We start from the raw sequence: 14,969 nt of genomic DNA, 5'->3' as shown, positions 1-14,969 counted from the left end.
TATAAGGCGGGTAAATATGTGGGCTGGACTTGTTCTAAAAGTGGTGCAGCACACACAGGAGCGAGTCTCCATCACTTGTTACGAGATAGGCCTACTGACAGCTCTCCAGATGACCAAGGTCATACAAGCGGACCTTGTTTTCATGGGAATTATTGAATTCACATAGAATTTATATTAAAATAGTGAATGTTTGTTTTTTTATTGAACTACTCAAAAAAAAACCTTAAAAGTGAATAGGATATCATTAAGATGAAGAGTGAATTGCTTCAGTGTTCACTGCTATGCTCAGAAAAACGAAACGCAAAGCTACAAAAACTGTAAAAGTTTAAGCCTGGCTATAACAAATTCAAGTTCATTGTTTTTGGTATCTGATCTATTGTAAATGTATAAAGGCCACAATTAACTTCAGTATACGGGGCTTACATAGGTCAGCCCCGTATAAATATGAAATGCACATTTAATAGTACATTTTAATATTTCCAAACCTTTATCTTTTAGTTAGGTTAAGCGGGTGACCGTCAGTACATGGTTATATAACTAACCCTTACTTACAGCAGTATGAGACATGGTGAAACTATATAATGTATTTCCACCAGGTGGTGCTGCTCCGTCCAGGAGGAGGTGACGTGGCTTGATGCGAGTCTTTACCGGATATACGTCACGTAGTAGAGCTAGGCTTTTTATTTCAAGCGAACAAGAAGGAACATCAGTATACCACAGGAATAATAACCAGAACCCATCTGTAAACTAATACAGGCTTCATGGCTGGGAAAGAAGGACCCAAGACCGCTCTTTAACTATGGTAACTAAGTAGTCATGATACACACCAAAGCGTTTATAGCTATATAATTACAACTATAACGACACTAAATAATAGTTACTGTAGCCGGCCGGTGTTGACATTTTCATTCACATATGAGCTCTTCCTGTGCGTCTTAATTGATGGCTTCGTACTCTACATCGCTTCGAGTACTTCGGTGCCAAGTTGCCAGCTGGTTGTATAACTATAAGCTAAATTAATTGTTGCCTCCGCTGTTTGGCAGCTCTTAACAACCATTAGGGGATAATTTAAGAGCAAGTCGGGGAGCCAGGTCGATGTATCTGGGGGACATCCGTATGTTCCCAGGTAGCAGGAACGGCCAATGCGGTCAGATGATTTAAAGAAGGCTGGTGCACCATGAGCTGAGAACTGCTTCGGCAGTCACCTGGACCTATGGCAAGGTAAGCAGCAGGTTGTTGGCCAATCGGAACTCTTAAGGGTTTGGTTATTTAATAATAGAATAGTTATCAGTAATAACATAGTTGGTATTAAATATTGTATTTTTTTTATTGTATCCTAATGCATTACAACGCAGTTTGTCTTTATATTAATAGCCTTCATATTGTATAGATCTATATAATATTGTACATATTTATACAATATTGTATGTATCTGTACAATTGGCAAGACAATCGCCTTATTCTGTCAAATTGATAAACAAACAAACCCAATGCTGTACTACTGCAAAATAAAATAATAGAATATCCAGTTTCCAATTAATTTAAAATAACTCCCTGATGGTTTAAGGCAGGGGCGGTTTCGCAACCTGTTGGTCACAGAAGGGGTCTGTGCCTGCATGGCTGGTTGTTTGTATTTGATAATTGGTGTGTTTGAAAGCTGTTAAGGGGAATACTGTAGTGATGAACAACAAAACAAGTAGAGGCATGTTAATCATCTCACCTTTTTCACATGGTGATGTGAATTTATTGTTAATGAATCTCTATGGAATACCCAGGACCCCCAGGTGGGTCCTGGGGCCAAAGAAACCTCCACGACATGAAGTTTAATTGATTCACCACTGCCAGTGTCCGAACAGCGAATTTTATGTACTAAATAGAAATTAAGTGATTAGGTTATTGATTTCAGACACAAACCTTGTTTTTGCTTACTGGCTTATCCGGTGGTGTGTTTCTCTCTATGCTGGCTCCACAGGATCACGTTCTCCTGCCTGCCAGCCTCCTGGTACTGCAGTGTGTCCCTTCTCTCCCTGGGCTGTGCTCCCCGACAGAGGCTGCTCCTGCTCCTGCTCCTCCTCACCTGCACCGTGCTGCTCCTCCTGTCCTATAACCACCACCAGCTCTGGGGGCCTCGCCACCAAATCAGGGTTTCAGTCAACAAGTCAGTAGAAGCCATTCGCTAGGATGTAATAGACTAGTACTAGACATGGTTTACGTTTATTCAAGAGATGGTTAAGTTAGAGTTGGTTATAAACACTGTTATAATGTCAAACTATTCAACAACGCGTAGCTGTGGTAGTACTGTTCTGAACTGACCAAATGTGTGGTGGCAAAGGCTACATCTATGTTTGGTTGAGGTAACATTTTCTTTTGTGCGGTTGCCTCGCTTATCATTTATACCTCTTTATGAATCTTTTATGTTCTCTGTAGTGGCAGGTTAGTCAAGATGTTTGGCTGTTTGACTCCCCAAAGTTTCTGGGTTCAAACACAATAGTATTCTACCAGTAGGTATCCTAAAGCAAGATGCCTCCTAACTACTCCATTGTGAGTTCAATGCAAGTCCCTGTGGATCAATGTCTGCTGAAGGAGGACTACATACTAAACGTATGGCTGACCATACCTCACAGGTACCTCTACCTGGCTGAGTCCATGGAGGCAACAAACCTGCAGGACCCAGCGTTGAACTATGGGGTGGTGGTGGACTGTGGCAGCAGCGGCTCCAGGGTCTTTGTGTACTACTGGCCCCCCCACAATGGAAACCCCCACACCCTGCTGGACATCAGGCAGATGAAGGACCGCGAGAGGAAGCCTGTGGTCAAGAAGATTAAACCTGGTGAGCTTTGGGACGGTTGAGCTGTGCAGCCTTACTCTCTCGGCCGAGAGACAATGCTGTTGATGTTGTGATCGAATAAACATACATGATGTTCACTACACCAGAATACCATATGGTTTCAATCAATACTGGATACAAGGGTTAGGGTTAGGGATGGTTTGCAACTAGTCTATCATTTGGCATGCTACCGATGGGTAGCTCAACATTTTGGAGGAAGGCACACAAACACGCTCCAAGACCAGTGTGTGTGAATTTCCCTGCTCCATTTAAATTCACTGTTAAAGGCTTTTGCAAAATTATGAAAATTTCCTCGAATCTCAAACCTTATTTCCACTGCAAAATTGAGGATTACAACCATGATGGCCACTAGGTGAATCCTGTCCTCCCACAGGATTTGCTGCATGGCAAAGAAAAACAAGAACACTGAACACAGAATGCTGTTTTTAAACTTTTTTACTTGCAAAAAATGAATTTAAATGTGAATTTCACCCAAATGGGACCACCATTCTAATCAATTTTCAGATATTTAAACACGGACACGTTCAACTCTGTGAGGCTGTGAGAACTCTGTTCTTCACTGTGAGGCTTCATGGAGATCGTAGTTTTTATGTACATCATCACTCACTGGCACTAGCAACCAAACGTTGGCAGCATGTTCACTACATTGCTACCGAACAGCTGCTCGCAACAGCATGAGGCTTAGCCCAAACATATGGCTCCTAGTGTGTGAGCAGCTAAACGATGTTAAACAAATGGCAGATACCAGGCTGTGGGAAATAACAAGCCTGTCATACGCCTTTAGAGATAGATGTATATCAATAAAGGCTATATGTGAAATGTAGTAGATATGGACTTTGGTCCGCTGATCTGGTGGGTAGTGGAAGCTTTGGCGGTTTAGCTACATTGGTAGCTAAACTGTTGGTAGCATGTGTGTGTTTCACACACACACACGTGGCTTTATCTCTTGTCGTTGTGGCCGTGAGATTAGATACACATGTCTCGTCTTTGAAATGCTCCGTGGCACATAGTTAATACCCTTTTGCTCACATAACTGCTCCGTGGCACATGTAGGTCAACGCCTGTACATTTGAGAGCACATCAGCAGGTGCTCAAGCAAGTGTTTTGACAACTTTGTGTGTCTGAGAGACACATCGGTTTACCAAAAGATAATCCATGTAAAGAAAATCCATGTACACAGGTGGAAACTCCTGGGTCAGAAGTCCAGGTGCTCAGTATTTTGGGTCATGGATTTGTGCCACAAGCTGACTATTCATTTTTCTTTATTAATTAGATGTATTTGATTATGCTGTGTATGCTTTAAAAGGTGTGTTGTTGCCTGCAGGTATCTCCACCCTGGCCCAGACACCCGAGAAAGCCAACGTCTATCTCCAACCGCTGCTCAACTTCGCCGCAGCCCATGTACCCCGGGTCAAGCACAAGGAAACCCCCCTCTACATCCTCTGCACTGCTGGCATGAGGCTGCTGCCTGACAGGTAGGGACAAGCTACCCAGGGTTAAGCAGGTCAAGTTAAGTAAGTCAAAGCAAGTCAGCTACAAGATAGCCAGCTACAAGCTAGCCATGTAGAAGCTAGCCAGGGCCAAGCTTACCATGGACAAGATATGCTATATGGACATGGCCAGGTATATGTCGAGTGCTAGCCAGCTTCAAGCTAGCCAGGGCCTTGTTGCGGTGGTGTGTGTCTTGCTGCACACCTCCTAACAGCCCTGCTCTGCTTGTCTGCAGCCAGCAGGCTGCCATCCTGGAGGACCTGGTCACAGACGTACCCATGGAGTTTGATTTCCTCTTCTCTCACTCCCACGCTGAGGTCATCTCCGGGAAGCAGGAAGGTAAGTCCAAGAGCAAGCCCAAGAGCATCCTGGGGTATTTCTTTAGGGGAAAATTGTTATTGGATTGGAGAAGAAGTTGAAGGGAAGATAATAATTGTTAACTCTAATGTATTTTACAATGTAAGCACCGTAGGCATGTTCCTGATCACTTGCTCGTTGAGATTTTAGTTCCTTTTCCATTGTAAAAATGGAAGCTGTTTCTCTGGACCACTTTAGATACACACATGGTAGGGGCAGGTAGCGGTTAGGGCATCTTCCTAATGGATATCTACATGTTAACAGGGTACATTGGGGTTCAACCCAGAACCTTTTGGCTGGGTTCCCAGTACCCAGCCAACAGTGTAACCCCTATACTAAACTGTGCTCTACCTCTGGCTCTGACCTCTGTTTCCTTGTTGGGTTTGTGTTCTTTCTAACGACTGTGTGCTGTTGGGGGTGGCATGCTGTGTCTGGCCCAGGCGTGTACGCATGGATTGGCATTAACTTTGTTCTGGGCCGGTTTGATCACGCGGAGGAGGGTGAGTGGAACCATTACATAACTAATCTAAATGTCGTTACAAATTTTACTTTAAGGTGTTTTATGTTACAAATGTAGGCATTTTGAAACCAATGTTGTTTTTTTGTTTGTCCTTTCTGAAGAGGATGCCACCGTGGAGGTCACGACGGGGTCAACGCACCAGCAGCCAATCAACCGGCGTCGTACCGTGGGCATCATGGACATGGGCGGGGCTTCTCTCCAGATAGCTTATGAGGTTCCCAGTGCAGTCACCTTCAGCTCCCCACAAGAGGTGAGGAAATCATGCTAACTAGCCTCTACATAGTTTATCGTCATAGCCTGACGCAAAGCGACAAAGCGACCTGTGTCGGGAATTCCGATACAGGTCATCAAGGAGCTGTAGGGCTGCAGAAATCGGGGATCGAACTTACTATTTTACGCTTTGTGTGTGTGTGGTCTGTGGAAGGAGGAGGCGGGAAAGAGTCTGCTGGCGGAGTTCAATCTGGGCTGTGATGTAGACAAGACCCAGCACGTGTATCGTGTCTACGTCACCACCTTCCTGGGCTTCGGAGGCAACATGGCCCGCCAGAGATATGAGGACCTGGTGGTGAACAGCACACTGGCCAGCAACAGGTAGACACAGACATGCACACAAAAACAGGTGTAAAAGTTGTGAAGATAATTCACCCTTTAGCTTATTTCCTTCTGCAGCTGTGACCCGGCCACAACCGCAAAGCCTCTGTAATAAATCCCATAGTATCTCCCATGGACTTATACCTTACCTTTGACGCCCTCCCCCTGTGTCTAACCCAGGCTGCTGGGGTCCCAGACCGGCCTGAGCCAGGACAACCCCTCCCTGGACCCCTGCCTGCCGCTGGGTCTGTCCGACACGGTGGCGCGGGACGGCCACACCCTGCACCTGCGGGGCCAGGGGGACTGGAGCCGCTGTCAGAACGCCGTGCACCCCTTCCTGGGCCTCCACAACGGGACCATGTCCCCGCGGGGAGTCTACCAGGTAACAGCCACGTTCACCCACTCGTACTATTACTGTTAGTCAGTGTCATCTAGCACCATGAGTATGGAACCCTAGCTCCAGTCTCAAGGAGCTCACCCCATACTTCTGAAGGACAACAACAAACTAAACAAAACCCAGAGGAGAGAAACCCTGAGAAGGAACACAGAAGAGGGATCCATCCTTTCAGGGACAGCTAGGGGTGCAATAGGTGCCAAATGGGTAGACATGATGGTTACATAAACATACAAAACAGAGGAAGATCAAAGGGATACACTGAGATATCTGTAGATCTACGTTTGCCTTTCTTACCCAGATTCAGATGAGTTGTTTAATTCCGACTACATCATTGTGCACCCAGAAGGGGAGTTTGCTAGATTAGCATTTGCTTTCCGTAAACCGCTTCCATTGATAAATTTACAGTAGACTAGCTCCTGTTCAAGTGAGGGGGATACTTTTATAATTATTTTCCAAAGATTTCTAATGTGTTCTGAATAGCCGCTTATTCAAAATGAGTTCCAGTAACAACACAACATGATTGTGGTTTGTCTACAAAAACACAGATTAATTAGGCTACCTGTGATGCGCCACTGTGACAATGATATTATTAGCTGCTTCTTGCTGGGTTATCACCGTGGAGGGATGCCTTTTAGTGACACAACACAGGTAGATCTATAGATACAGTATATTGGATTATCTATTCAGTTGTTAGAAAGTACATTTAGTACATTAATAATGTCATAAAAACAATCCTGAATGTGATCTAGTATGTTTATCTTGGACATTAAAAGAATAATCATAGTCTTCATTCCCAGGCACTTGCCTTTAGCTTACAATGTATTTACATACCTACACAGTACACCTGTCGTGTTTAGTGTAACGTAATGTACAGTACTTGTTGGCTCATTTGTGTTTATTGAGTAGCAGTGGACCAAGACATATGCTTTGTATATTAATTCTTTGTTCAACCAATGGGAATTATTTTGGTCTTGTGTTCAGATATGTTATTAGGAGAGTGCTGCATGCAGCGCTCAACTATTGTTCTTCTTAGGTTTTATTCTTTCTTCTTTATTATTCTCTACAAATTTTGGGACCTATCTCCTTCCTCAATTTTTCACCTAGCGACTCCATTCCAATTTTAAAATGTTCAGATTATTAGATTTTATACTTTTTTAAATATTCTTTTAAAATACTATTTTTCTACAATGGAAATCAACAATCTCTGACACTTCAGACTTCATAACTTGGTCAATATTTTATCATTAACCTTCATTTAAAGGTTTAACAAATCAACATACTTGTATCTTCAATAATCTGGAAACCGAATTTCGATTACGTTTATACTTTTTTTTCAAAATCACAGTTTAAGTTCCATATCGGCTTTGTTTTCAGTTGGTCTCATTGATTTACGCTGAGGTTAGAGCAGGAGGACGTGCAGGCAGTGTTGCCAGATTGGGAATTCATTCATTCAGCTCTCACTTTATTTGTTTCCAACCATTTACATTTTCTTGAATGGTGTGCATGTTTACATTGTTTACGCCATTTAAACTTTTGACCTTGTTCAAATCCCTTCACTTGATTTAAGCCATTTAACATTTCTTTACGTCTTAAACTATGTGTCTTTATTAAAACATATTTTCAACCTCACTTTGCACTACAGCACTCAAAAATAAAAGCATTTCCTAGTTTAGTTCAGTGTCAAAGACAAGTGACAATTCTCGACTTGGGTTAACATCTGGGCACTTTCTAGACATCGGTAAATATCTGGTTGTTTATTATATTTATTATATTTAATATCTGAGCTGTTTCTGGGCCTGGGTTAATATCTGTGATGTTTGATGTTATTGTTTTCGTCCCCCCAGGCTCCCATTGACTTCAGTAACAGCGAGTTCTACGGTTTCTCTGAGTTCTACTACTGCATGGAGGACGTGTTGAGGATAGGAGGACTGTACAACAGCCTCAAGTACGCCCGGGCTGCCACGGTGAGTAGCCACGCCCACAAGCTACTAGCATGATGTTGTTTAATGTCTAGTTACCGAGACACTTTCCTTAAAGCGACTTGCATTGAATTCAGGTTGTACATCTCTGGTCTGTTCTGTTGTACAAGTGTATCCAGACAGGTGAAACAGTTTATTGTCTCCTCCCTTTATGATTTTCCAGATGAATTTATGAAACTGAGAAATGTTGGCATCAAACTTGCATCTGTGTCAATGATACCATCGCCACGTCATGGCCACAGTCTGATAACACCCAAGCGGCGCCCCAGCTGACCGTACTGATAGTAGTCCTGATTATTACTGAGACTGAGAGAAAGGGTTCAGCCGTAGACACAGTATAAAGGAAGTATAAAGGAAGTTTTGCATCATCTGCTGAACCCAAGGTTGCCTACATCAAAACAAAGCAACTTTTGTATTCCTGCTGTAACCACTGAGAGTAAACAAAGGGAAACTTAGACGCACTGCTAACCTCTCAAATCTCATACCTATTTCTTCCAAACCAAAATCAACCTTAAAGCCTATCAATAACACCATCAGGATGGGTCTACTTAATGTTAGGTCTCTTAACTGTCTAGTTATAACTGGTGACTTCAATTTTCATACTGATGATTTTAATGATAAGTGTGCAAAAAAACTTTTTACCATTTTGGACACATTTGAAATGTCTCAACATGTGAAAGAGGCTACTCATTATAAGGGGCACACTCTAGACCTGGTTATCACAAAGGGTCTCAATGTTTCAGATCTCTCTGTGACTTATCCTTCACTGTCTGACCATTTCTGTGTTTTCTTTAATATATCTTTTTTCCCGACATACAGACAAAATCAAATACTGTCAAAAAACGGTATATTAATGAACATTCTAATGTACTTTTTAATAAGGCCATCTCCTTGCTACCACCTCTCAACCCATGTTCTGCTGATGATCTTTTAGAAAACTTTAACTTGAAAATTTTGAAAGTCATAGATGTCATTGCACCTTATAAGGTTAAAACGATTTCTGGAAAGCAAAAGGCACCCTGGAGAAAAGCTGCTTTTGTAACAGCCCAGAAAAAAGAATGCACGCATATGGCATAAAACAAAACTTCATATTCACCATGACATCTATAAAGAGAGCCTCCGTGCCTACAATTTAGACTTAAAAAAGACTTAAAAAACTGTTGACAGACTGACCAAGCCCCCAACACAAATTCCACCTGACCTTCATTCCACACAGAAATGCAATGAGTTTGCAGCATTTTATACTGATAAAATTGAAGGCATCAGACGCGCCATCAATGTCTCCACTTTAAAAATGTTGGACTACCACCCTGTTCAGGCAAAAGTAACGTGGCAATGACATGCTTTAATGTCAGACTCTAAAACTCTTGTGGAAACTGTGACACAACTAAAGCCATCCACCTGTTGTCTTGATACTTTACCTACCAACCTCTTTAAGAATGTTTTTGACTGCCTAGCAATAGATATATTGCAAATAGTTAACAACTCTCTCCAATCAGGCAATATCCCAAAAGCCTTAAAAACTGCAGTTATCAAACCCCTTTTAAAAAAGCGGAGCCTAGATGGAGATGCTAGATACAGACCAATATCAAATCTACCCTTCATAAGTAAAATCATTGAGAAAGTTGTCCTCCAGCAACTTAGTGACTTCCTGGCATCAAGTGGTTGCTATGACACCTTCCAATCCGGATTTTGACCCCTTCACAGCACCGAGACCGCCCTTATTAAAGTTGTAAACGACATCCGTCTTAACACAGACTGGCAAAATCTCAATACTAATGCTACTAGACCTCAGTGCTGCATTCGACACTGTAGACCATACAATACTTTTGGACAAATTAGAAAACTGGGTGGTGCTTTCAGGCACAGTCTTAAATTGGTTTAGGTCTTACCTACAAAATAGGAACTACTTTGTTTCCATTGGCGACTTTGTTTCAGAATCAACAAACATGACGTGGAGTCCCACAAGGTTTGATCTTAGGACCCTCTCAATTCAACCTCTGCATGCTCCCACTAGGGCAAATCATGCAAAATAACAATATTGACCATCATTGCTATGCTGATGACAAGCAAATCTATGTATCGCTATCACCAAATCACCATCACCAAATGACTATCAGCCCATAGATCTGTTGTGCCAGTGCATTGAGCAAGTCAAAGACTGGATGTGCCGAAATTTCCTTCAACTAAATGAGGACAAAACCGAGATAATTGTGTTTGGTGATAAAACCGAAAGGCTTAAAGTAACCCAACACCTTCACTCTCTGTCCCTGAAAACCTCAATCAAAGCCAGAAATCTAGGGGTTATCATGGATTCAGATTTACATTTCGACAGTCACATCAAATCAGTTGCAAAATCTGCATATTATCACCTTAAAAACGTAGCAAGACTTAGAGGGCTCATGTCTACTGAAGACTTACAAAAACTTGTACATGCCTTTATCACTAGCAAGCTTGATTACTGCAATGGTCTCCTTACAGGTCTCCCAAAAAAAACTCATTCTATTACACCAATTCTTAAATTGTTACATTGGCTCCCTGTATGTCAGAAAATTGATTTTAAAATCATGTTGCTAACCTATAAATCTCTACATGGTTTAGGGCCAAAATATTTAACTGATATCCACTACATAAGCCTTCTAGGCCACTAAATCAATTTGTTAATTATCCCCAGAGTCAACACGAAACATGGGGAAGCAAGATTTAGTTACTATGCAACAAATAGCTGGAATAAACTCTGGAGGATAGCTGGAGGATTTAAGACTTGCCCCAACTCTGACAGCTTTTAAAACAAGACTGAAGATTTTTGTTTGCTTTAGCTTTCTGCTAAATCGTAAATCTACAATGCTTCTATCTATTTTTTATTTTATTACAAACTTTGCCTTTATTTTCTCACTTTCTAAAATGCTTTTTTTTTTAACTTTGCCTTTATTTTCTATCTATTTTACTTTTTTATTGTATGACAATGTTTATATGTGAAGCACTTTGAGTTAGGGTTAGGGTTAGTATGAAAAGTGCTATATAAATAAAGTTGCCTTGCCTATTTGTGTTATATCATTCAAACGCTAACGTTGATCTCAGACTAAAATCATCCCATGCACTCTGTACACCAATTATCCAAAGGCAAGGTCTGACTTTACTGATGTTTCATAAGCAACCCACTAGCAAGTTTAGCCATCACCATTTTAAGATAGACTGCTATGCATCTTATCGGTTGGTCGTAAACATCTTGAGAACAAGTCAAGTTCCTCAGTGCTACCAAGTCCCTTTTTAGTACAAGCCTCTCAGGTTATATTTGTTGGGGTTGGATTTTCAAAGGTTTTTTGTGACTTCAGTTTTTCTCCTTCGTGGGAACGGTGACAGCTGTTTCACTAGTCATGTGCTTTGGTTCCTCTCCAGGATTACTGCGGCACAAAGTGGTCGACCCTGAAACAACGGCTGGACAGCAAGCTTTTCTCCCAGCAGGCCGACGTTACCAGACTCAAGTAAGACATTAGGACCCTACCTAAAGACTGTACATACCTGCTACTAAACAACAGATACCAGTTTTACACTGGGACCCTACCTTGAGACCTTGCGTACCTGCTACTATACAACCGATACAGGTTATTCACTGGGGCCCTACCTAGAGACCGTACATATGTTACTATACAACAGATACAGGTTAACACTACGGCCATACCTAGAGATCTTACATACTTGCTACAGTTCAGTAGACTCAAGTAAGACACACTTTCAGACCTTTAACCCTTTGACCAAATGAATAGACTAAAGTAAGACACCATCATCAACGTTTGTAGAATTCTATGACTCAAGGACTCAGGACATCAGGTGGAAAGGTGACATTAGCTCCAGCTGACCACCCAACACCCCCGACATTGTCCCAGGTACCAGTGCTTCAAGTCAGCCTGGATGTACGAGGTGCTGCATTCAGGCTTCCGCTTCCCCAAGGACTACCCCAGCCTGAAGACCGCCCAGCTGGTCTACGACAAGGAGGTCCAGTGGACCCTGGGAGCCATTCTCTTCAAGACCCGCTTCCTTCCACTCAGGTGAGCCTCGGTCCAGGGGAACGGGACTCGGTACCAGGGTTATGCACGAGGGCTTCCAAGAACCAGCAGGTTTTTTAGTCATACTCCAAAGTCGAAGTTCCACTGCGTCTTTTGGTCAATGGTTGTTTGGATGAGCATATCCAGATAACCACTCCCCCACTACTTTTACCTTGTGAAACTAGCACCCGCCGTCACCATAACATGAGGTCTTTGCTATAAGATATTTGACATGAGAAAGTTATTTACCATAAGTTTGCTTGCCAAAAGTCTCGTTCTGAGAAAACAAAATGTAATATTACTAAACAGAAACCTCCGACCTGAACAGAGTATATCCCCACCCGCCTCAGGGATCCAATCAGAAGGCCATGTTCTGATTGTCCCCTCATCTCCTCCTCCCCAGGGACCTGCAGCAGGAGGTGTTCCGGCAGAGCCACCCCAGCTGGCTGCGCTCCTCCTTCCTCTACAACCACCACCTGTTCTCCGTCTGCGTGCTGGTGGTGCTGCTGGCCATCCTGCTGTACATCCTGCGCCTGCGGAGGATCCACCAGAGAGAGCAGAGGCAGTCAGAGGTCCTGGACCTGCTCTGGGTGGAGGAAGGGGAGGCCCTGCTGGCCTGATGGGAGAGAGACCCTGGGTGAAAGACGAGAGAGGGGCAAGAGACAGAGACCCTGTTGGACTGGTGGGAGAGACCCTGGGTGAACGAGGAGAGAGAGGGTCAGAGACCCTGTTGGACCGCCTTGCTGGCCTGATAGGAGAGAGAGGTGAGAGATACAGCGGTGCTTTGCGCTACACAGCTCAACCTCCCCCATGTAATGATTTTAAAAGCGGTCTCTCTGTCGCCACCAATGACAGGAAGTGAGAACCAGATACTCACTGACCAACACCCCGTTTCATCTGGTGTCTAAACGATTAAGTATTTAAGAACGCCTGCTAGCAGAGACGCTAGCGCAAAATGCTAGCCAGAATGGCTTCTCATCGCAGCTTTGATGACCTCAGAGCCAAATTCAAATATTGGAGGTTCATTTCATTTACATGTAGTATTGTCCTTTTTTTGTGTGGGTTTTTTTATGTTTCTTTTTGTAATTATTTCCAATGCTTACGTGCTCAAACAACTGGGATGAGAACAGGAAATCCTGTTTAATTTAGCGTTTTAATTTAGTATTTATACGCAGAAGAGTTTACCTCAAACTGCACACATCAATATACCAAATGGGGCTGTAGATCAGTTCTTGCTAACACATTTCAAAGAGACCTCTGAGATCTTGTAAACATAGGAAAACGTCAAAGCAAGTTCAGGCCGGATCTGTTTGGATTTTATATTCCCGCTCGGTTTGTTGGCCAAATGAGGAGTATGTTCTGACATATTCTAGCTACTTGGCGTCAGTCCAATAGCGTTGATCCTGCAGTGTCCCTTTAAGGCTCTATACTGTTATATAAATAGACTGATCGTGTTGGTTTGCTAATGAAGGACAAATGGTGACTTGCAAAGACCAGCCCCCCCTCCCCTTTGGCTTTATTGAAACTGTATTTCCTCATTTCCAAATTGCTTGATTTCACACTGTCAACACTGTGTGAAAGGTATCAGAAAACAAGTTTAATTGAGCCATTCCTTAATTGTGAGCTTGCTACTCAATGCTACTACAATTCTGATCAAATCAGAGACCCAGGGAGGGTGCCTGGTGTAGGCCAAGGGTTAATCGCCAACACAGGAAACCCTCCATTAAGTCCATGTATGATTCAAAGACCAACGAGCAGGAATGCATGGCACAAAATTAAGTTATCCTGCTTAGTATTTGGAATGGAACCAAAATGGCCACCATGTCAAGGTGAACCATTTGTGTACTGTAAAGAAACATACATTCCAGGACTGATTGCGGAGGTGTGGCAAAAACTCAAGAATTGTACGACTGTTGTAGATGTGTGTATTCAACGCTGGTTCTTTGATGGAGCAGGGGGTGGGGGGTTGAACCAGCAACCCCAGGATTGGAAGCTCAATGGCTCCATTGAGTGCAAAGACAAACAACTGAAGTCGTTTGGGTCGTTAGTTCAAAGCGCTGGGAGTGAGGTATATACCCTGGAGGTCACCTGTCACTCCCGTACTCCATACCTTCAACAAACTGCCCTTTTCATTTTTTTCTCCATCTTTGGTTCCTCTGGCTGCGTGTGATAACCAGTGGTCACTCCTGCGATGCAGACACCTCATATCTTCAACCACTCGTAGACCAAGTAATGTGAGACTACTGACGGGCCTGAAGGTGGTCTGAAGAAGAAGACGTGTGTATGTCTCGCCTACTCTCTAGATTTCGGTGGGGCGCTTAAATGTTTTAAAAGCGACAATCTTGCAGCTCCTATTGGACAGCATGACAAGTCCTGACCAAGTAGTTAAGGGATGTCTGAACAGAGCTGGGCATTGTGCAATCTTAAAGACTAATACAATGGAAATGACTTGATTTTTCTCTGAATGATGCAATATTGCTTAATTTCATGTGAAAAAAGTACAATAAATCCTTGCTTTTTCATAAATACAAATGTCGTTTTTTTTTTTTTTTTTCTTTGACCCAGTTTATTTTCTATTGTTCAACTGGTCATTTAAACCAATGGGGAAACGACTTTGAACGTAAAACGTTTAACCCCCGACATGCTGAAGTGTTGCTGGGTTGGCGCGTGTTGAACCAAACACACCAGAACACTTACACCAGCAGGGGGAGTCGTTCAGCATTCGCCACGGTCACATGAA

The 14,969-nt window shown here is 42.9% G+C and overlaps 1 protein-coding gene across 2 annotated transcripts; it reads left to right on the top strand.

Moving 5' to 3' along the window:
- Nucleotides 1-690: 690 nt before the first annotated feature.
- LOC311341214 (ectonucleoside triphosphate diphosphohydrolase 7-like) lies at nucleotides 691-14,744 on the top strand. 2 transcript variants are annotated; one of them, XM_084466108.1, is made up of 14 exons: nucleotides 691-802; nucleotides 1,044-1,221; nucleotides 1,973-2,158; nucleotides 2,625-2,830; nucleotides 4,173-4,323; nucleotides 4,575-4,678; nucleotides 5,137-5,196; nucleotides 5,318-5,466; nucleotides 5,641-5,807; nucleotides 5,988-6,189; nucleotides 8,049-8,168; nucleotides 11,583-11,668; nucleotides 12,071-12,232; nucleotides 12,633-14,744. In XM_084466108.1, exons 2-14 carry the CDS (start codon nucleotides 1,214-1,216, stop codon nucleotides 12,847-12,849), a joined length of 1,818 nt encoding a protein of 605 aa, XP_084322234.1. In that variant the 5' UTR covers nucleotides 691-802; nucleotides 1,044-1,213; the 3' UTR covers nucleotides 12,850-14,744. The 2 variants fall into 2 exon arrangements, 1 of the variants encoding a protein (XP_084322234.1); XR_014633295.1 differs by having other exon boundaries at nucleotides 716-1,221; nucleotides 12,633-12,993; nucleotides 14,407-14,744.
- Nucleotides 14,745-14,969: the final 225 nt, after the last annotated feature.

This window comes from Micromesistius poutassou, assembly GCF_964030765.1.
Source record: "Micromesistius poutassou genome assembly, chromosome: 3".
NCBI classification, from domain to species: Eukaryota; Metazoa; Chordata; class Actinopteri; order Gadiformes; family Gadidae; genus Micromesistius; species Micromesistius poutassou.
This window is presented reverse-complemented; position numbering and strand designations above follow the sequence as displayed.

Bases quoted from the DNA above. Each gene is read 5' to 3' on its own strand.
- LOC311341214 (XM_084466108.1), top strand. The intron at 5,467-5,640 runs GTGAGGAAATCA...GGTCTGTGGAAG, and splicing joins CCTTCAGCTCCCCACAAGAG to GAGGAGGCGGGAAAGAGTCT. The intron at 6,190-8,048 runs GTAACAGCCACG...TCGTCCCCCCAG, and splicing joins CCCCGCGGGGAGTCTACCAG to GCTCCCATTGACTTCAGTAA.